General features: G+C 36.9%; 1 protein-coding gene across 1 annotated transcript; it reads right to left on the bottom strand.

Annotated features, from left to right (window-relative positions):
• Nucleotides 1-295: 295 nt before the first annotated feature.
• On the bottom strand, nucleotides 296-24146 carry WDR12 (WD repeat domain 12). Its single transcript, XM_005904258.3, has 13 exons — nucleotides 23672-24146; nucleotides 19709-19803; nucleotides 17116-17210; nucleotides 16162-16268; nucleotides 15133-15248; nucleotides 14419-14573; nucleotides 13094-13139; nucleotides 10786-10871; nucleotides 3145-3285; nucleotides 2819-2924; nucleotides 2515-2647; nucleotides 1714-1786; nucleotides 296-903 (listed from the first exon to the last, which is right to left on the bottom strand). Exons 1-13 carry the CDS (start codon nucleotides 23710-23712, stop codon nucleotides 826-828), a joined length of 1272 nt encoding a protein of 423 aa, XP_005904320.1. The 5' UTR covers nucleotides 23713-24146; the 3' UTR covers nucleotides 296-825.
• Nucleotides 24147-24264: the final 118 nt, after the last annotated feature.

Below are 24264 nucleotides of genomic sequence, written 5' to 3'. Positions count from 1 at the left end.
TGTCTGAAGAATTCTTATCTATACACAACTATAAGTATGGGAGAGAGATTCCTGGTTACCATGGAATCTGTATGCTATTTCTAAAGGATTCTGACTTGTCTTTATGTATTTTTTAAATCTTTTATTTATTATATTTTTGGCCACGTTATGCAACTTGTGGGATCTTAGTTCTCCAATCAGGGACAGAGCCCTGGCCCCCAGCATTGCAAGCATGGTGTCCTAACCACTGGATCGCTAGGGAACTGCCCTGACTTATCTTTAAAACAAAGTACTTCACTTAAAATATTTCAACAAGTTCTTAATAACTGGCAACATCTACATGTTTTAATGAATACTTACAAAGAACATTATTACAGTTACAGAATCACATTTTTACCAAACACAGATCGTATTTCTGATTTTTTCAGTTAAAATTGATTCCTTTTTAGGTGCTTTTTTTTAAATGCTAACTTTAAAAAGTGAAGTTTCTCCCTCAGAAATAAAAATCTGAACAATTACTGAACTTTTAATACATACTTTTATAGGACTTCAAAAGCAAATCGTAATTCAAACCAATACCTTTAGAAAAGAAATTAAAAACTCAGTTTAATTTCAAAGGTTTTCATAAGGTAGAGAATGCAGGATATGTTTTATATTTAATAAACACAACTGTTGTATAATAAATACAAAGTAAAAAGACGGTGATAACACTATCATCAAGGGTGAAACAGTATATTAACTTTAATCTAAAACACTGCTTCCTGTATCTGTATTGGTGTTAGCTGAGTATTCTCTATTGATTTTATTTATAGAAGGAATCTCTGTAGGCAAATTTATCTTTCACTTTCATGCCCCCACATGGGAAGTCGTAGGTGAATATCTGTAGGAATACAATTTATTGTCTGCTCCTCCACTCAGAAGTAACTGCATAAAGCAAGAGGGGAAAAAACAAACACAGAAGTAAACACAATTATTTCATATGATAGCTAAACCTAATTAAACTATCAGTAGATATTCTGATTACAGAAAGAATTACAGATGAGCAATTAACTTGCATTGACAGTTAATACTCAGATGGGCCAACTGCATCAAATTTCACTAAAGCACACACACACATACACACATATATATACACAGTATATTAAAACTTTAAAAGCGATGATTTTAATTTGGCTGAGGCATAATATGCTATCATACTTTCTATGAAGTAGAATTTGCTAAGGAATGTAATAAAATGAATTTTGAAGGGTAATATAGTTTTACCTATTTAAGAAAATCAAGTTTGTAAAGAACAGCACATTAATTGTTTATAGATAAGTGGGTATTACAGATTTTTCAAATAGCCCTAGGACCTATATTTAGAAAGAGTTCTTAGGCAGTAAAATAACTAAATTGTAATTCTTTAAGTACATTTTATAATATAGCCATATTATGTAATATTTTTCTAAGTAGGAAATACTTTGACACAATTAGTCTGAAGCAGCAAGTTTATGGACTTAAAAATTTTATTAAAAATACTCTTGAGAAAAAAAACTGCTTCAAAATATTCAAATTCTTCTACTCCTAATAGTAAAGGATACTTTTTTCTTCTTTAAATGATGAGGTTTTATGAGTATTAACTTAGAATACAGAATTATAAATATCAGATACATTGAAACTCATAACTATGTGAACACAACAAATTTATGCTAATAATGTAGTTTCCTCTCTATCAAATAACTGATAAATTCTTACCCCTGAGTCTGTCCAGTCTACACTCAGAACTTTGTCTTCATGAGCAGCCAGATCATAGAGAGGAGCCTTACAACTAAAGATGAAAATATTAACGTGTTATATGCATTTCATAGTATTAAACAAATATATGTGCATAATCACTTATACTCTTCTGAAAATTTCAGTTTGCCATCCTTGTCCCAATAACCACTTAATCTTAAAATTCTGAGTATATTCTTGACTATCTCCTCATGTATCATTAACAGATTATGGGTTTGGTTACTGCTTCTCCATTCTACTTGTAGAAATATGTAAATAAATTATATATACATTCTCTTGGAGGCCCTTTGCATATATTATTATTATAGCCCTAACTAAAGAAAGGAATTTTTAAATTTTTATCTTTAAAAAGTATATATTTTTATTTAATTTCCTATTAACATAATTTCTAATTTGATCAGTTTCATTCATTTAGGCCACTTGCCTTCCAATTCTGTGTCATATTTATATTAAGGCTCAGGATTCTTTTTTGCTATTTTATATAACGAGGTGAGAAAGATGGATTTCATAAACTTGTGTATGTTATTTTTTGGCAAAAGATAAACTATCACAAATTCACCCAGAATGCAAAAGGTAACATACTGAGAAAATTCCTTTGATCCTGGCCTTCCTTTTTGATACCAATTATGTATCATTTCAGGGCATATGACCAAGAACATTTTTTTCACCATTCTGCTTTTGGATAGTCATTTCAGTGTTCATTTTCTTTGTATTCAACAGGCAAATGATATACATCTTTTATTAATCATAAACAGGAATTACCTTCTGGTATCCCACAGCTTAACCATGTTATCTAAAGAACCAGAAATGAGCTGCTGTTCATGGGTAGGAGACCACTTTACTGATGTTACCCAACCTGTATGTGAGGTTAGGGACAGCGACACCAAAGAACCATCTGAACAAAACAGATAACGATTATTAAATTTTAGAAAAGAGAAGTAGGCAGAACACCTCCCCCACCCCCCACATCAAATTTGTAGAAAATTATCTTTCATACACAGCTCTAGAGAGAAGAGAAATTGATGTTATTCATCCATGTTTTCCTCTGGAGATTTATATAACTCACCTTTAGTTCTGGGATCCCACAGTCTGATATGCCTATCTGTACTTCCAGATGCTAAACGTTTACAAAGTGGAGAATAGGAGATACAATTAAACACTTTATTTCCTGTCTGGGAAGGGAAAAAAAAAGGAAAGACCATGTAACCAGAGTAGGCTAAAAGTGATCATCTCTGAGAAGTTTACCACTTAAAAGCTCAAAGTTAAAATAAGTAATTTTTTTTTTTTTAAAAGCTCTATCAGAGAAGCACTGAATTTAAAGCTCAAAGTTAAAATAAGTATTTTTTTTTTTTAAAAAGCTCAATCAGAGAGCACTGAATTTGTAAGTCTTACCAAAGTTGACTTTAGACTGCCAGACTCAACATCCCATACTTTAATTGTGTGGTCCCAAGACGCACTGCAGATTTCTTCAGCATCTGACCATAGAACTGAGGAAATTGCTTCCTTGTGGCCAGAGAGGGTCACAATGGGAGTCTAGAAATGAAAAGACACCCAAAAGGGAAAGCATTTTCAGTTCAGAGTAATCAGAACAATCATAGTAGTTATTACTTCTGAAACCCATATGACAGATATTCTGTCAGGTGCTTTAGCCCTCCTGTCCTGCCCTATTTCATCTTTACAGCGACCCTCTAAGAGACACTTCAGTTGAGAAAGATAACTTGCCCAAGGTCATGCTGCTTAAAGATGGCAGATTTGAGTTTGAACCCAAATATTACTCCAAAATTTGTAGTCTTTCCACAAGATTCTGTTACTACCCCATCTGCTCTACTTTTCATTTTCAGGAATATTGACACTAAATTTTCTCAGTTGACAAACATGTCACATGTAGAAGCTAGGAGAAAAAGCCCTGGGAGCAGAAAGATGTAGGTTTGAGTTAACGTGCTGCCATTTTCTACATGACTCTTCCAGGTTAATTAATTTCAATAAGTTATTCTCACCACCTCATTTCTTCAGCATCCAATCTTTAAATAATGTCCCTGGTTCATTTATTAAAACTCCAAAATCTCTAACATCCCTCTCAAATTAAAATCCTCAAACTAGGTAAGATATCTGTATTAAACACAAGGAAAATGTAAAAGAAAGAGGGAAAGAGCTCTGAAATGAGGGATAGTCTATCTACTTTTTAAACTCTTGTTACATTTCACTTCCTTACATGTTAAGGGAATTACACCAGATTAGACATCAGCAAAGTTTTCTGATAAAGGTCCAGAAAGAAAAATTTTTTAGCCTTTCCAGGCCACATACAGTCTCTTTTGCAAATTCCTCTTTGTTTTTAAAGCCTATTAAAAATGTAAAAATCCCTCAGCTCTCTATAGCACAAAAATAGGCCAGAGTGAGAGCTCCTACTGGGCTGTTATTTGCCACCTCCTGTACCAAATGATCCCTAACATCTCTTTTCCAGCTCTAAAATTTTCCTGGAAGTAGTAAAGGAACCTGATAGAGAAGTGAGGAACAGAGCAGCCTCTGTTGTGATCCAAAACAAAAGGTAACAGAGATCATCAGAGGTTCCAGGATAGGAAATGACATGTAAAATGATGGGTAGACTTAAATGAATAAGCAATTACATTCCTAGGTATGGAATTGGAATTGAAAAATGAAGACTTTTCAAGAAAAATGAAAACTTAGGTTCATACAAAAAACTGCCCACAAGTGTTTCTAGCAGTTTTATTCATAACTGTCAAACCAGAAACAACCCAAATATCCTTCAACTGGTGAATGATTAAACCAACTGTTGTATAATATATCCATACAATAGAATGCTACTCAGAATTTAAAAGGAATAAACCATGATATGGGGGCTTCCCCGGTGGCTCAGACAGTAAAGAATCTGCCTGCAGTGTGGGAGACTTGGGTTTGATCCCTCAGCTGGGAAGATCTCCTGGAGGAGAGCATGGCAACCTGCTCCAGTATTCTTGCCTAGAGAATCCCTATGGACAGAGTAGCCTGGCGGGCTACAGTCCATGGGGTTGCAAAGAGTTGGACACTACTGAGCGACGAGGCACAGCACAAACCATGATATACCCAATAACTTGGATGAATCTTTGTTTTTTCCCTCAAATATATTATGTGGGAAAAAAAAAACCTTGATGCCAAAGGCTACTTACTGTGTGATCCTACTTATATGATATTCTAGAAAAATTCTAGGAATGAAGATTAGATAGTAGTTGTTAAGAGTATATAAATAGAGAGAAAAGGTTGACTACAAATGGGCAACATGAGTTTTAGGGGATGGCAAACTGTTCCATATTTTGAATATGTATTAGTTACATATTATATGTATTTACCAAAACTCAAAAGCTATACACCAAAAAGAGTGAATTTTCTTGTTTTTGTTGTTTAGTTGCTAAGTTGTATCTGACTCTGTGAACTCACGGACTATAGCCCGCCAGGCTCCTCCATCTATGCAATTTCTCAGGCAAGAACACTGAAATGGATTGCAATTTTCTTCACCAGGGCATCTTCCTGACCCAGGGACTGAACTTGTGTCTCCTGCAGTGGCAGGCAGATTCTTTACCGCTGAGCCACCAAGGATGTACATTTTTTTAAAAAGAGGAAAAAAAAAAAAGGTAGAAAAGTCAACTTTGGCACTGTTAACTGCAAACAAACTTTAGTAGAATGAAAATGAAAGTGACTCAGTTGTGTCCAACTCTGCAACCCCGTGGCCTATACAGTCCATGGAATTCTCCAGGCCAGAATACTGGAGTAGGTAGCCTTTCCCTTCTCCAGGGGATCTTCCCAACCCAGGGACTAAGCCCAGGTCTATTATTATTATTCTACTATTTAGTAGAATAATACTGGAGAAAAGCCATTTTGAGAGAAAATGTGGAAAAAACCTTATCGTATGTTAATGTATTAATATGAAACAAATGGCCATTAAATGAACTGATTGAGAGTGTTACTTGTGTTAAGAGAAGTCAAATACTAGAAAGAAATCTAGAGAGAAGATAACTATTTTTGAAATTTGTCTTACTTTAGTCTTCATAACCCAACTTTTCCTATTATTTCTGATTTTCACTTCAAATAGCTCTTCTACCTTTTCTCTGCATTCACAATTTGGCTAACTGTTACAAGAGTCCTAGCTTTTTGGTCTGTCTTAGCTTTTGACATGCCTTCTTCACTAAGCTTAATCATTTCCAGCTTTTGATTTAAAATGTGAGACATGAGACACTGCCTTTCCCTTCAACACCTAGAGTGCACTGTGGGGTTTTTAACTGGCCTGATTTCAATATTGTTGAATCTCAGGAATAGGGAGGCCCAAGGAGGGAGACAAATGGGGCAGCGGTTTGTCAGTAGAGCAGTCAGGACATACACATTTACTGATTAAGTTCACTGTCTTACAGAGGCATGGTTCATGGCAGCCCAAAGCCATTACAATGGTAACGTCAAAGACCACTGATCAGGACTTCCCTGTGATGCAGTGCATAGCAATTTGCCTGCCAATGCAGAAGACATGGGTTTGATCCCTAATCTGGGAAGATTCCACATGCTGCAGAGCAGCTAAGCCCGTGCGCCACAACTACTGAGCCTGCGTGCTGCAACTACTGAAGCCTGTTCACCTACAGCCTGTACTCCACAACAGGAGAAGACCCTGCAGACACAATAAAGAGTAGCCCTCTGCTCGTCGCAACTAGAGAAAGCCTGATCAGCAACAAAGACCCAGGGTAACCATAAATAAATAAATAAAATTCTATAATAAAGATCACAGATCACAATAATAATAATAATTTAAAAGTCTGAGGATTTCTCATGTGGTCCAGTGGTTAAGGAGAGTGGAGGACAGGAAATCCTGGCATGCTGCAGTCCATGAGGTCGCAAAGAGTCAGGTATGACTGAGTGACTGAAAAACCAGTGGTTAAGATGCTGCGCTTCCAATGCAGGGGTTGCAGATTGGATCCCTGGTCGGGGAGCTAGGGTCTCACATGCTGTTTGGTGCAGCCAAAAAATAAATACATTAATTTTTAAAAAAATGTCTGAGATATTGTGAGATTTATTGATATCAAAGTGTGACACAGACACGAAGTGAATGAATGCTGTTGGAAATATACCAACAAACCTGCTTGATACATAATTGCCACAGAGCTTCAATTTATAAAAAACATATTATCTGCAAAGTGCAATAAAAATGAGGTATGCCCGTATACATGAAGTATAAAACTGCTACTGCTAAGTCACTTCAGTCGTGTCCGACTCTGTGCGACCCCATAGATGGCAGCCCACCAGGCTCCCCCATCCCTGGGATTCTCCAGGCAAAAACACGGAGTGGGTTGCCATTTCCTTCTCCAGGGCATGAAAGTGAAAAGTGAAAGTGAAGTCGCTCAGTCGTGTCCGACTCTTAGCGACCCCATGGACTGCAGCCCACCAGGCTCCTCCATCCATGGGATTTTCCAGGCAAGAGTACTGGAGTGGGATGCCATTGCCTTCTCCCAGTATAAAACTCTAAGTGATGTAAGTCAGAAGAATGATCACTTTCAGGAGGCTACTGATTTCAAGGGAGCCTAGAGAGAGTCTTCTAGGAGGTGTTGGTAATTCTTGATGTTTTGCTTTGGATAGTGATTACTTGCGTATACACAACTAAAAATTCATTGAGCTGCATACTTCACTATATGTATGCCAACTTTTAATTAATATAAAGATTTTTAAAAAGCTACCTTATGAGTAAAGAATTTTGATAATTCAAGAAGTCTTTTTCTACTCAAGATATATTCTTTAAAGGTTGATTAGGTATATGCATCAATAAATTGGCACTGGCACATTATCCAATTGATAAGGCATTTATAGTTTTAATTTGTCCTATGAGAAAAATGATAAGGAAGCTGAGTTGTGAATCATTCCACTTGCAATTCAGCAGTCTGTGTTTAAATGTATACATTGTAAATCACTACTTCCAATTGAAAACAGTAAGTGCTACTACTTATTGCAGTTTACCTGAGTTTGATGAATCATTTGTGATCATACTTTATTCCTCATTTTCAACAGCTTTATAAGCTATCTTTTTATTGGTGACTATAAGAATTAAGGTGCAAATGTGTACCTAATTCACTGCATATCAATTAAAGCTGTGAGATAATGAAAGAAAAAAATTTGATTTCCTACATCTGACTCAGTATTGTTCCTCTCATTAAGTATATTAATTCAGGTCAGATCATAATAAATATCCTTCTAAAGGAACAGAGCAAATATGAATGAACTTTCTGAGTGTAATTTAATTGGCTATACTAGTGAAATGATAGAATAAAAACTTCAGAACTCTTGATTCCTAGTGATTTAGGAGATGTACTAGAATTACATCTTCGATGTATGAAACGTTAATATTATTACTACTTTTTAAATTGAAGTATAGTTGATTTATAATGTTTGTTAGTTTCTGGTATATAACAAAGTGATTCAGTTACATATTCTTTTTCAGATTCTTTTCCATTATAGTTTATTACAAGATATTGAATATAGTTTCCTGTCCTATACAGTTAAGACCTTGTTGTTATATATAGTAGTCGGTTATCGGCTAATCCTAAACTCCTAACGTGTCCCCCCCAGCCATCACCTTTTCCCTTTTGGTAACCATAACTTTGTTTTTTATGTCTGTGAAACATTATCATTAAACAGTTAGGTAATGAGATACTTAACTTTGTGCAAGCTCTAACAATTAAAAGATCTTACTTTAAAATTCACCATGAGATCAAATAAAATAGCTAAATAACCTACCAATCTGTAAGCCTAGCTTTTTGCTGTTGTTTAGTTGCCAAGTGGTGTCCAACTCTTTACACCCCATGGACTACAGCACGGCAGGTCTCCCTGTCCCTCACCATCTCCGGGAGCTTGCCCAAGTTCATGTCCATTGAATCGGTAATGCCATCCAGCTATCTCATTCTCTGTTGCCATCTTCTCCTTCTGCCTTCAATCTTTCCTAGCATCAGGGTTTTTTCCAATGAGTTGGCTGTTCACATCAGGTGGCCAAAGTATTGGAAATTCGGCTTCAGCACCAGTCCTTCCAATGAGTATTCAGGGTTGATTTAAGATTGACTGGTTTGATCTCCTTGCTGTCCACAGGACTCTCAAGAGTCTTCTCTAGCACCACAGTTCGAAAGCATCAATTCTTCAACCTTCCTAATGGTTCAGCTCTCATGTTAGTATATGACTACTGGAAAGACCATAGCCTTATACAGACCCTTATCGGCAAAGTGATATCTTTGCTTTTTAACACACTGTCTACATTTGTCATAGCTTTCCTGCCAAGAAGCAACCATCTTCTAATTTCATGGCTACAGGCACCATCTGCAGTGAGCTCAAGAAGAGAAAATCTGTCACTGCTTCCACATTTTCCCCTTCTGTTTGCCATGAACTGATGGGACTGGATGCCATGATCTCAGTTTTTTAATACTGAGTTTTAAGCTGGCTTTTTTAGTCTCTTCCTTCACCCTCATCAAGAGGCTCTTTAGTTCCTCTTTGCTTTCTGCCATTAGAGTCGTATCATCCGCATATCTGAGGTTGTTGATATTTCTCTCAGTAATCTTGATTCCAGCTTAAAACTCATCCAGCCTGGCATTTTGCACGATGTGCTCTGCATGTAAGTTAAATAAACAGGGTAACAATAAACAGTTTTGTTGTACTCCTTTCTCAATCCTGAACCAGTCATTTGTTCCATACAAGAATCTGTTACTTCTTGACCCACATACAGGTTTCTCAGGAGACAGGTAAGATGGTCTGTTCCCATCTCTTTAAGAATTTTCCACAGTTTATTGTGATCCACAGTCAGAGGCTTTAGTGTAGTCTATGAAACAGAGGTAGATATTTTTCTGGAATTCCCTTGCTTTCTCAATGATCCAGCAAATGTTGGCAGTTTGATCTCTGAGGTTCCTCTGCCTTTTCTAAACCCAGCTTGAACATCTGGAAACTCTCCGTTCACGTACTGCTGAAGCCTAGCTTGAAGGATTTTGAGTATAATCTTACTAGTAGCATGGGAGATGAGTGCAATTTTACAATAGTTTGAACATTCTTTAGTATTGCCTTTCTTGGGAATTGGGATGAGGATTGACCTATTCCAGTCCTGTGGCCATTGCTGGGTTTTCCAAATTTCCTGACATACTGAGTGCAGCACTTTTATAGCATCATCTTTTAGGATTTTAAATAGCTCTGCTGGAATTCCATCACTTGCACTAGCTTTATTGGCAGTAGTGCTTCCTAAGGCCCACTTGACTTCACACTCTAGAGTATCTGGCTCTAGGTGAGTGACCACACCATCGTGGTTATCAGGGTTATTAAGATCTTTTTTGTACAGTTCTTCTGTGTGTTCTTGTCATCTCTTCTTGATCCCTTATGCTTCTGTTAGGTCTTTACCATGCCCATCTTCGGATGAAATGTTACTTTGATATTTCCAGTTTTCTTGAAGGTATCTCTAATTGTTCCCCTTCTGTTGTTTTCCTCTATTTCTTTGTATTGTTCATTGAAAAAGGCCTTCTTGCCTCTGCTGTTCTCTGGAACTCTGCATTTAGTTGGGTGTAACTTTCCCTTTCTCCCTTGCTTTTTTGCTTCTCTTCTTTCCTCTGTTATACACAACCACTTTGCCTTCTTACATTTTTCTTTGGGATGGTTTTGTTTGCTGCCTTCTGTACAATATTACGAACTTCTGTCCACAGTTCTTCAGGCACTCTGTTTATGAGATCTGATCCCCTAAATAAAGCGATGAGGTATGCTGTGCAGGGCCACCCAAGACAGATAGGTCATACTGGAGAGTTGTGACAAAATGTGATCCACTTAAGGAGGGAATGGCAAACCACTCCTGTATACTTGCCGTGAGAATCCCATGAACAGTATAAAAAGCCTAGCTTAATGCCATTATATTCAGTGACTCAAAATGCAGCAGTTTCATAATAAAAATTTAGTAATCTACCGAAAGAAAGTCTAATTATGGTTGAAGTACCAAGACAAAAGGAAACTAAATACAGTAAAGTACCGTCAGTTCTCACAAATACTTACCCGTGTTAGTCCCAACTGCTCTGTTTTCTGTTTCTTTCTTGGTCGATTTGTGGATTCCTCCATTTCATCTTCTTCATCTGTAGGAACTATATCATAGAGAAGTAGATATGATAAGTTTAAAATTTAAAGTAAATATTAATTACAAACAATACCAAAGGATTGTTATATTTCTGGGCATATACTTCATGTTATCTCAACTGGTTAGGAATGAATATTTTTCTTTATTTTGGTTAATGGAAAATCCTATCTAAAAAAATACATGGGTTACCAATCTTCCAAAAGGAGAAAGCAAAAAATAAAGTACACTAAAATCCTAAAATCTAACCAGTTTGGTATCTTATAAAGATTATCATTATGGACCTTCATCAGTTTACCAGATCTATGAAAAGTTGCTTACCACTTTAGTTGTAGGAAAGTTTTGACAAAAAGTGTATTTATATTATAAAGGGAATCATATGGTAAATAAACACGTTAAAAGGACATACATTCCAGCCATCTTTATTTTTCTTGACTGTTTCACTTTTATTTTTACTGCATTAAAAAAAAATTAATTTTATTTATTTATTTTTGGCTATGCTGGGTCTTCATTGCTGCATGGGCTGCATCTCCAGTTGCAGCAAGCAGAGGCTACTCTCTGGTTGCAGTGCGCTGGCTCTAGGGTGTGCGGGCTTCATGAGTTGCAGCTCCTGGGGGCTCCAGAGCACAGGCTCAGTAGTGTGATGCATGGGCTTAGTTGCTCTGCAACATGGGGAATCTTCCCAGATCAGGGATCGAACCCATGTATCTCCTGCACTGGCAGGTGGATTCTTTACCACTGAGCCACCTGGGAAGACCTATTTCACTTTTCTATCAATAAATTAAAAGTGTTTCTTAGATAGTTTTTAAAAAAAAAAAAAAACTTTGTTATCCACCATTTGGCTAGGTAGCAAACCCAGATAAACAAACCATAGAGTTTAATGTTTTGTAACTGTTTATAAATGTCATGTGCTTTTCCCAGAATGACTATAAGCATCTGAAGGGTAACAAGTATTCACATATATGTCATCTACCCAGCACTATCAAAAAGTATTTCACAAGAGGAAAAATTCCTCCATAAATGTTCTGCCTCAAAACTGCTTGTTTTAATGAATTTTGGGGGAAAAAAAAACTAAAATGGGTTTATATTTCCTGCCATCTTACACATAATTATTTAAAACTGTTTAGGCTTTTCTTGATTATCTTCCACTCCCTGCCTCTACTTTGTGAACTGAATTTAGGGTGGTGATGGCACTTTAGCCTCCAAGTTGTGTCTGACTCTTGCAACACCATGGACTGTAGCCCGCCAGGCTCCTCTGTCCATGGGACTCTCTGGGCAAGGATACTAGAGTGGGTTGCCATTTCCTTCTCCAGGGAATCTTCCTGACCCAGGAATTGAACCTGGGTTTCCTTCATTGCAGGAAGATTCTTTACCAACTGAGCTATGAGGGAAATTGTACAGTAGTAATAGAGCAATTTCCTCAAAAGTTAGCAGAGGTATTCTGTTAACCTGTGCAATAAATAGTTCTGTACTGTTATTCTTTAAAACATACATGGGTTTTCCCCTTCTTTTCTTCTAGAAGTGTCTTCTTACTGTTATCAAAGAACCTTCCCCTATGAGTCCCCCTTTCTCCTCTAATTGTTCCTTCTAATCTATTTTTTCAAAGTAAGAAAGTTCAGTAAAATTGTATTAAAAAAATCATTTAAACTAAGCCACCTTAACTAAGAAATTTCTCTAATACTAAAGTATCAATATGACTCAGAAGGTTAGTTATTTCCAGGTTTCTGAATAAGGGGACTCTGAGAACTAAGGCAGTTAAGTCCCACTGCACCAGACGTGTTCCTGATACTTGCAGGGATTCAGTGACACTGCCCAATAAATAAGGGAGTGGTGGGGCAGAAAGACAGAAATCACTAATTTTTCTCTCTACTATAGTACTTTGTTTTGGGCTTCCCAGGTGGCAATAGTGGTAAAGAACCCATCTGCCAATGCAGGAGATGTAAGAGACCTGGGTTTGATCCCTGAGTCAGGAAGATACCCTGCAGGAGGGCATGACAACCCACTCCAGTATTCTTGCCTGGAAAATCCCATTTGGATTCTGGCGGGCTACAGTCCATGGAGTGCAGAGTCGGACACGACTGAAGCGACTTAGCATGCATATAGTACTTTGTGACCCAAAAGCCATGGTCCAATTTTTATGGCAAATTATGGGCTAAAAAAGTTTTTTTTTACATGACAATTCTTAAAAAGCCACTAAGTAGAAAGTGAAAGTAGAAGAAATATTTCATTTACCTGTAGACCATATCTTTAGCATCTTATCCCAGGAGCCACTGCAAAACTAAAAAAAATATATATGTGAAGGGAAAAACAGGATGAAATATAATCCATCATATTATTTGCCTTTTTCCCCCCCTGCTATTTAATTTGAAACATTTACTTTGCCATGAAATCCTTCCTACTATGGCATCATCTTTCTGCTTGTCTTCCTAGTCTCTGGGAAGTTGTATCCTCCATCTCATGGCAGTTTAAAGAACTACCATTCTTAAGGGGCCTGTACCCTGGTCACGGTTGCTTACATCAGGGTGGGCAACTGACTGACGCTGTGCTAATAAGTCTTTTCCTCCTTCAGAGCCTTTTTTGGGAAAACTTGTGTTCTAGACAATTGAAGTTATTTGTTTCCCAGAGACAGACAGTACAGGGTGTAAAACTTGGGAATACTGAAGGCTAGGTTTTATTGCCATGTAGGGAAACCAGTTTGAGTTGAGAAAATGAAGTCAATATGGGGAGACAAGAGAAGGAGGAGGTGTGCCATATGCAAGCTTCTACTCCCCTGGTTCGAAAACGATCATTGCCCTGCTCATGATGTGATTCATCACTCCTTCCTTGGATCTTTTAAGCTAAAAAATTTCAGGATGAGTTTCTGTCTCTTATAGCCAAGAGACAGGGAACAGTTAATTCCTTAAAGTTTGACTCAACAACATGTAAACCTTCATTATGGCTCAGAATGAATACACATCAATCTTTGAATGCAGAAATGTCCTCTATTATGCTAACTGGCAAAGAACTATTGAAGAAACAGTCTTAAATCTAGAATACTTAATTGTGGTCTGGAGAATTTCCAGATGAAGAGTTTATAACCCGTCTTAAATAAAAACTGTGTTGCCCTCATGGTTTGTTTTAACTTTTACCATTCTGTCATGATACAGAGTAGATTGGCAATAATTGTAAAACAACCTCGATTAACACCAACTTTAGCATATGCCAAGTCTTAGGTGATCCGCTAGACATTTTCATCTGATGACAGCACTATCAGTAGTTGAAGGACTGAAAACGGCAATCACTGTGATTTAAGATGGTTACACAAAGAAATTACTTGTTTACCTGAGTTCTTAAAATTTCTGCAGTTTATGTAAAATTCCAAACCAAAGATACCTAGAGTGAGGGAATGACTCTTGATATGTCTTATTATATGAGTATTTACTTCTGGTTTGAAATCATATTCTTCAGCTGTTATAAAAGTAGGCCAATCACAGTGACTTTATGTAGAAAAGAACTTACTCGCACAAGAATCTCAAATTCTAACTGCACACAGTACTACTAACACAGTAACTACTTACTTTGGTTCCTGTGCTGTCCACAGCGATGGAGTCCACACTGCCAGCATGGCCCCTGCAGCAGTGCAGAGCTTTCACCTTGTTCCTTTCTACATTCCACTCCCATAAGAGAATAGTCTGATCCATAGAGGCACTCAGTAGCAGGCAAGACAAACTGTCTTAAGAAAGGAGAACACAAGAAACAGATTAGTACAAAAATTTTACAGTGTTCTGAAACTAAAGAAATAAGTTTTTTGTGGTTGTTGAGAAAGATGTTAAAAAGGCAAAAGACCTCATGTAGCCACCTTTGAAAAAAAGCTAGCTTATGGTAAAAGGGGAAGATTCTACTATAGGGACTTCCTTGCTGGTCCAGTGTGTTAAAACCCTGCAGCTCCACTGCAGGGGGTGCAGGTTTGATCCCTGGTCAGGGAATTAAGATCCTGCATGCCATGTGGTGCAGGCAAAAAAAAAAAAAAAAAACCTATTAAAAAGATGCGCATTTAACACACTATTAACTTGACAATGTATATTACAAGACATAATTTTAGGATTCACTTCTACTGATTCATGGATTTTTAAAAAATATGTCTTTTCTTCAACACTGGGTATTTTAGAGTCCCCATAATAACTAAGGCATGAGACATTTCCTATCTTGTCCCAATTCTGCCCAAGCATTGAAAATGGCTTGTTTCCAATCCCTATCTAGGATTCCTTTCAGTTTAGGCAAAGAGTCCTAACCTTTTTTCACCCAGGCCACATCTTTTATAACATCTGTATGTCCCACAATTGTCATTATTGATTTCCCTTCCAAGGACCAGATCCGAGAAGTCTTATCATAAGAACCAGTCAAGATCCTATGAAGAGAAAAAAAAAAAGTCCTATGAAATACAAAAAGCACCTTTTTCAAACCCTGAAATCAATTTTATTTCTAGAGCAATGATAAAGCAAACCTTGAAGATTATATTTTCTAACCTTTAATATAAAGATTAAGACTTCAAAATACACTAGAATAAATCAGAAGATGTTACATTTGGCTTTTCCTCACCTCCTAAAAATAAAAATATAATCAACAAGCCATAAATATCATTTTTACTATTGTTGTTAAATACTACCGCCCCCAGGGAAGCTAAGCAAATTGTTTGAAAAGCCTAATAGTCCTTTGTGTTTAACCAGTGAAAACCATTAAATAGAAAACCAGTAGAACCATTTAAAATAAAAAGTAAAATCAATAAAAACATAACTATGTAATAACTCTGGGGAGACATTCATTGAATGCAGACTCCTACTACAATCCATTCTTGATGTGTTTTTCTACAAGTAAGGCCAGTAGGGTTTTGCTCTAAACCATTCACACCTTCTGATTCCAATCTGCTCTTTTCAGCCCTAAAATAGCATGACCTGCATCTTCAGGGTAGTAAGTTAGGAGATCTGTGGCTAGAAAAGGTTTTTTTCCCCTCTATGAAACAAGTTATAGTCTTAGTCTTAAAAGCAACATAATCAAATAAATGCCCTAAGAGAAACAACCTATTTGGAAGATAAATGTCATTATGACATCTTGAGACAGGAAAGAAAACCTATTAATAGGTATGTTTCTTCTTGACTATACTAAATTTAAAGGTCTTTGGCATGGTGACGAGATGTGTGTGTGTGTGTGTGTGTGTGTGTGTGTATATACACATATATGTAAATTACTTTCACAAAGAACAGGCAATCAGAGAAAAATATTCACATATTACATTTAAAACAAGAACATTCATCTGGCAATACCATTCCTCTGTCCCTTCGATCGCACTGATCCAGTCATCATGGAACATGCACTGTTCTGGCTGAGGGGCAGTGTACTTCTCCACGTACTCTAGTTCCACAACTTCTTCCTAGTTACAGAGAAAAAGCAGAAATCCATCAGGTGGTGCAGTTTTTAAATAGTACATTATGAAAATAAAAGAGCCCCAGTTTATCTCCTTCATATAATTCCTCTTCAAAATCAAAAAATTTTGGAGCCATATAGAAAGTGAAAAACTTTATTTGACCTAACAGTATGCTAACAGTAATATTAAGAAATATTAATGATCTTGGAAACTTATGCTTAAAGTGGAAAAAAAGAATATAAGAAACTATAAAATCATAAAAACATACAATTTAATGGATATAGAACTTCTCTTTAAGATGATGAAAAAATTCTAGGAATGGACAATGGTGATGGTTGCATAGCACTGGGAATGTACTTAATTGTACACTTAAAAATGGTTAAAAGAGAAATTTTATGTATATGTTACTACAGTTTCAAAAATTGCCCCCTTAATTATAAAAGCAATTATAAATTATATTTTAAATTATAAAAGCAATAATAAGGTAAGTTTGACAATTAGAGGAAGAGAGCAATCACTAAAAACCACATAAACCCCACCCACAAGCTTATATATATGTACAATCGTTTTATACACCTTTACTAGTAGTAAACATATTTGCTTGATGTTTCTTGATAACTTCACAAACATGAAGTTATCTTTCCATATTCATTTATCTGCATTCTTTGAATAATTTTCTTCTCTTAGAAGAAAAGAGGGGATTTAAAAATTGAACATATAGAAACCAAGGTTCAAATTTTTAGGAAAAAATAATCAAAAGGCTCTTGGTTGCTGTAGATTCAGGTTAATGGAGTTTTCCTACATTATCTGGTAATACCTTCAGTAAAATATACAGGTAAACATTTGAACTTACTGATGAGATGTTTTCCAGTTCCATGTGTTTGAACAAGGGCATTCGTAGAAACTGGCCCTTGATGAGGAAATCAAACTCCACATGTTTGTGGAACTCTACAGAAAATATGTAATAAAAGTATCAGTATTAGGACCTGAAGTGGTATTGGCAGACATAAATGAGAGACCCCAAAACAAACAGGTACCTATTATCCCAGTGTGGCCTCCAAGTTTCCCTAGACTGTCCCCATGGCACAACAGGACCACATATTCCAGTATATTACGTGATTTTAAAGAACAGAAATACTTTGTTGGTATTAATATTTTCACTGCGGATAGTGTAACCATTTTGAGTAACGAAAAACTTAGTATTTTATGAAAAATCCCAAAATACACAAAAGCAGAAATAGCATAATGAATCCTCATTTGCATCTTTTGCCAACTCATGGACAATCACCTATACTCCTCCCCCTCCTCTTCCTGCTGGTTTATTTAAAACCCAAACTCAGAAATGATATAATTTCATCTGTAAATGCTTCACGATGTATCTCTAAAATATAAAGACTTTTAAAAAGTCACAGTATTAAAAATTTTAAATTATTTCTCTTAATATCATAAAGCCAATGTTCTCATTTCCTTGTTTTGTAAGTGTCTTTTTACAGTGAGTTTTTTTAGAATTGGCATCCAAAGTCCTCACATTATATCTGATTAATATCTTTAACAGTTCTCCATCCTTCTTTTCCTCTGCCTTTTATTTAGTGAAGAAACTGGGTCTAATACTAACATTCTGGCTTTGGTTGTTTATATCTCCAAGGTATCCCTTAACATGTTCCTCTACCATGTACATACAACCTGTACATTGCTGCTGCTGCTGTTGTTAAGTCACTTCAGTTGTGTCCAACTCTGTGTGACCCCATAGACGGCAGCCCGCTAGGCTGCCCCGTCCCTGGGATTCTCCAGGCAAGAACACTGGAGTGGGTTGCCATTTCCTTGTCCAACGCGTGAAAGTGAAAAGCGAAAGTGAAGTCGCTCAGTTGGGTCTGACTCTTAGCGACCCCATGCAGCCTACCAGGCTCTTCCGCCCATGGGATTTTCCAGGCAAGAGTACTGGAGTGGGGTGCCATTGCCTTAGGCAGACCTAAATGCCTGATTAGACTTTGGGTTTACTTTTGGCAAAATATTTACACACAGTATTGTATCACATTAGGAAGCACCTGGGGGCTTCCCAGGTGGGGCAAGTAGTAAAGAACCTGCCTACCAACGTAGGAGACATAAGAGACATGGGTTTGATCCCGGGGTTAGGAGGAACCCTTGGAGGAGGGCATGGCAACCCACTCCAGCATTCTTGTCTGGAGAATCCCATGGACAAAGGAGTCTGGCAGTCTAAGTCCACAGGGTCACAAAGAGTTAGACACGACTGAAGTGTCTTTGCACACACGCATGAAGCACGCTACCTCACTGTGACTCTTTTTACGATATTAAATTATCTCTGAGTTCAGAGGATGTCAGTCTGTTCACATCCATCACAATGTTCTTTGTTAGCCTTTTACCTAATAAATGGCTTTAGTTGCTACTGATGATCAATTCTTAAATCCATCACTTCATTTAGAGTTACGAAATGCTAAAAATTCTTCCTTCTATCTGATTTATTAACTATACTCTTTTTAAAAGAATTCCCTGTCTCTCTGTCTTGTTACTTTTTAAAAATCTGCATCACAGAATTAAGAGAACGAACTTATGCTTACTGGCGGGAAGGGATAGTTAGGGACTTTGGGATGGACATGTACACATTGCTATGTTTAAAATGGATAACCAACAAGGAAATGCTGCACAGCACATGGAACTCTGCTCAGTGTTACCTGGCAGTCTGGATAGGAGGGGAGTTTGTGGGAGAATGGATACATGTATATGTGCAGCTGAGTCTCTTCACGGTTCCCCACAACTATCACAACATTGTTAACTGGCTACACCCTACTACAAAATAAAGTTTTTTTAAAAAAAATCTGAATCATTTGCATCTTCAACTCAAAAGCAATGACTCAGTTATTTGATTTATACAAAAAGATAAATGAATATTCATCTACAATTTAGAAACCTATGCAAATATTTGCTTGCGTGCTCAGTTGTGTCCAACTTTTACTTGGGTAACAACAACCATGTACTAATATTGCAAAGTCTCTATTGCGAGAAAATAATTCTTATTCTAGTTCGAAAGAGTTTTTCAGCAAGTAGGATATATGACATATTTGAAATGTAGAAAACTAACTATGCATCAGAATCTCTATATCCATGATGAAAACGATAGGAAATGCTATACCAATATTCTGTATCAAGAACTTTTACCCTAAAAATCTTTATTCCTAAATCTCAACCATCTTCTCTCCATATTGCCTTAAAAGCAGATTAAACTAAATTTTTTCCCTAAAAACTTATTTCAAAGCATTTTTCAAAGTTATCATGTAGGAGGGAAATTATATGTTATAATTTATAAATTTTACCATTATAAAATGCATGCAGTATTATAGAATAATGCCCCCAAAGGGCTATAAATAACAATGTGATGTACTTTAGTTAGTTATTTTGCCCTCTCCTAACTTTTCATGGTATATACCTACCATTTTTGGCCTCCAGCAATTTATTGATGAGGTTACTAAGGTCAGCAATTTCAGAGGCTGCAGGTATGGAGAAGGGAACATCATCTACTGCATATCTACAAAAAGGAAATGATACATCAAATCAAGTCTACAAATATTTTAACAAATGTGCATTTATTCATTCAACAAACATTTACTGGGTATCTAATACATGCCAGACATTTTGCTACATGGGGTTAGCAAAAAATGAATTAACCTGTGGTCTCTGTACTTGAAAAGGGTTTATGTCTGGTAAACAAATACAAGGAAACTGTGTAAGAACAATGTCATAAGTAATACATAAAATGAGAGAACAAGGAAGCAGTAGGGTATTTCAACCAGAGAAAAGGAGGATGAGAGAGCAGACTCTGAAAGGATGTATAAAAAAAAACACTCTTACACTACACATAGAAAAGTGAGTTTTCCCTGGGTGACATGGGAGAAGACAGAAAGAAGGGGTGCAAAAAAGCAGCATACACAAATAAAAAAGCTAAGTTATTAAACTGCCCAACCAACCTATTCCAAAGTGTTATTTTACTCTAGACAGTGACCAAGGGTAAGGCTAAAGAGATGTGCATGGAGTGGCTTGGATGCTGTGTGCAGTACTTTTGACTTCTTTCCTTAGGCAATGAGGAACCACTGTCTAAATCAAATAACATCATCAAAATTTTGTTTAGTTAGATCTCTCTTGGGCAGCATTGCAGTGACTAGATTAGAGGCACCAACAGGAGGCAGACCAGAAACTCTTGTACGAGAGAATGGGAGAAAATTCTTGTAAATCATATATCTGACAAGGAACATGCATCTGGAACATATAAAGAACATTTATAACTCAAAAATAAAGACAACCCTATTTTTAAAATGGGCAAAGGATCAAAATAGGTATTTCTCCAGAGAAGACATACAAATGACCAACAGGCACATGAAAAGTTGTTGAGCACTGTTAGTCATCAAGGAAATGCAAATCAAACCACAAGGAGTTATCGCTTCATACCCACCAGGATGTTTACAATAAGAAAGACAGATTTTAAGTGTTGGTGAGTAAATGGAGAAACACTTATTTATTGCTGGCAGGAATGTAAAATGGTACAATTGCTTTGGAAAAATCTGGCAATTCCTCAAAAAGTTAAACATGGAATTATCACTTGACTCAGCAACTCCATTCCTAAGTACATACCCAAGAGAAATAAACACATATGTTCACACAAAAACTTGTGCACAAATGGTTCACATTACCTCTATTCTTAATAGCCCCAAAGGTGGAAACAACATAGAAGTCCATCAACTGAACAATGAAAACAAAATGTGGTATACCCGTACAATAGAGTATTATTCAGCAGTAAAAAGGAATGAAGCACAACATGGACAAGCCTCGCAAAACACCATACTAAGTGAAAGAAGCCAGTGACAAAGGACCACATGTTATATCATTCCATTTATAGGAAATGTTAGAGACAAAAACTGAATAAGTGACTGCCCTGGGCTGGTGGTATTTGGAAAATTTTGGAAGGGTGGGGGAAAAGGGTAACAGCAAAAGAGTCATGAAAAATGTTCTAAAATTTTCTGTGGTGATGGTTGCACAATTCTACAAAAATACTCAAAATTAGTGAATTGAACACTTCAAATGTGTGACATCTACTATACGTGAATTACATCTTAATCGTTGTTACAAAATCCAAAACCAAAAAAGTCTCCATAACGTCTGAATTACGGTTTTATATGTGCAGAATGTAAAAGAGGTTTAGGTAGAACTTACAGGGCTCATCATGTCAAAAAAAGTAAGGACTTATTTGGGTTCTCCAAAAGGTAACAAAACCTAGAAATTCAAAGTTTTGGTTACTGTTTTGGTCAGTAAGATAGGGGTGGTGGGGGAAGAGAAGCATAATTCACATACTTATATATGAACATACATGCATATGTAAATTATATGCATCAGTTCAGTTCAGTTCGGTCGCTGAGTCGTGTCCGACTCTTTGTGACCCCATGGACTGCAGCACACCAGGCCTCCCTATCGATCACTAATTCTGGGAGTTTACTCAAACTCATGTCCATCCCGTCGATGATGTCATCCAACCATCTCATCCTCTGTCGTCCCCTTCTCCTCCTGCCTTCAATCTTTCCCAGCATCAGAGTCTTCAAACTCCAAACGACTGGAGTTTCAGCTTCAGCATCAGTCCTTCCAATGAATATTCAGGACTGATTTCCTTTAGGATGGACTGGTTGGATCTCCTTGCAGTCCAAGGGACTCTCAAGAGTCTTCTCCAACGCCACAGTTCAAAAGCATCAATTCTTTGGTGCTCAGCTTTCTTTATAGTCCAACTCTCACATCCATACACGACTACCATATGGGAAAACCATAGGCTTGACTAGACGGACATTTGTTGGCAAAATAATGTCTCTGTTTTTTAATACGCTGTCTAGGTTGGTCATAACTTTTCTTCCAAGGAGTAAGTGTCTTTTAATTTCATGGCTGCAGTCACTATCTGCAGTGATTTTGGAGCCCAAAAAAATAAAGTCTGCCATTGTTTCCACTGTTTCCCCTTCTATTTGCCATGAAGTGATGGCAAATCTTAGAAAACTAAGAGCATGGCATCCGGTCCTATCACTTCATGGCAAATTATATGCATATACATGAATAAATCTACTTTCCCTCTTCGTTTTACTGATCAGAACATATTATTATATAATAATAATATGGGAGAAGAAAGAAGTTTAATTTCTAGATTTTGTTAACTTTTGGGAAAATCTAAATATATAAACAAACACATATACACACATTTGGCATTTATCCATTTATCACAGCCATTTAAATAGAGTTGCAGTTGCTCTAGTATTTCTTAAAATTTTGTGTGAATCAACAATAATCTCCATAAACCTTTTAATTAGAAAAAATACAGCAGTCATGCTATTGCATCACCATTTTCCTTTAGAACTATTTAGACTCAGTATATATACTCATATACAATTCATATACGCTGTATGCAACAGTACAAGAGGTGTAAGTATGATTTACCAGGTCAATTCATAAAACTAAAAACGAATAAAAAATGTAATCTTAATTGATGTGGGAGTTTTTTTGTTTTTAGCTGACATTAACTTGTTAATACAGCTTATATTTATTATTTATCATCAGTACCAGAAAAACTAGATAAACATTTGTTGACTCAATCAATCCAATTAGCATAACTGCAGTCTCTACCATCAGGAGACTTAAAATATAGTTGAAGAGACTAGGCAAACAAAAAGAAACATTAAAAGTGTAATATATGCCACAAAGCAGAATATAATTAGGTTTCAACGATTGCTATGTATCTGGGGACCATTTGTAAAATTGGTAAAATGTTCATATACATATACGTATACATATATGGATGTGTATATATGTATACACACACATATATAACATGTATACGTATATGTGTAGATATATGTATATAAATACCCAAAATTATAACTGAATTGACTTCACACTTTTAGCAAAAATCAGTTCTACCAACTCCCTATTGGGAGCTCCACCTTCTAGCCTGGTTTGGAAAAACATCATCTATCACCTACTTAAGAAGATGAAGTTCATGTTTTCAGACAACACCACTAGCCGCCAGACTCTAACGATTTGGTCCGTTGTTCACTGCTCAGTTGCATAATACACTTAAATCAGGAAGCAAACCTGAAACCCTCAGGTCTCTCTACCCTTACAATTCAAATTATGTACAGCCTGAGAAGCTAGGCAGGAACGATGGGTGATTCTTGAGAAGTCCTCGGAGGCACCGCAGAAAACGCGCTGAAGCGACGAATCCAGTCAAAAAGGAACAGGTAAATTGACGGCAAAGACAACCAGGGATGCACAAGGTCACATGGAAGAGGTCCTACGAACGAATTCCGGGGGCCCGGGGCGGGGGAGGGGAGGGAGTGAGGAAGGGCGAGAAAGGGAGTACGCTCACTTACTTCTTGTTGTCAGTGAAGAAGCGTGTCTGGAGCTGAGCCATGGCGTATCTAGAGAAACGTATGAGTAACAGTCACACAATCTGCACTCTGGTCTTTCAGGACTACAAAAACAAGGATCTCAAAATGAGGCTGCACGTGTCAGAGAAAAGATGCAGTCGATCCCAGGGCTTCCGCTTTCTTTGCCTGGGCCTCAGCCCAAAGGCACCACGAGGCTGCCCTTCCTCAAGATCCAGCCCATAAACATCAACTACCTATTCCTAGAGTAGGAGTCGTCGATTAGTGAGGCATAGTTTTAAAGGCGTCGCGTCTCTTCAATTTTTTTTTTTGTATTTTTTAAAAAATATATATTTAAGCTTGCGATCGATTATGGAGATAGAAAGAGGCCCGTTTCAAACCGACTTCTCTCCGTTTGAAATGTTCGCAGGCTATCCTTAGTCGCGATAATCCAAACACAGCTCCTAGATACTACAACTCCCAGAAAGCAGCGCTCCTCAGATAATGTAGCCACTGGGAATTGTAGTCTTTTTTACCACGCTGCCCTCAGGCTATCTTTTTTGCACTAAACCGTCCCGACTCAGGCAAATATAATAATA

The sequence above is a fragment of the Bos mutus genome, chromosome 2 (assembly GCF_027580195.1).
Source record: "Bos mutus isolate GX-2022 chromosome 2, NWIPB_WYAK_1.1, whole genome shotgun sequence".
NCBI classification, from domain to species: domain Eukaryota; kingdom Metazoa; phylum Chordata; class Mammalia; order Artiodactyla; family Bovidae; genus Bos; species Bos mutus.
This window is presented reverse-complemented; position numbering and strand designations above follow the sequence as displayed.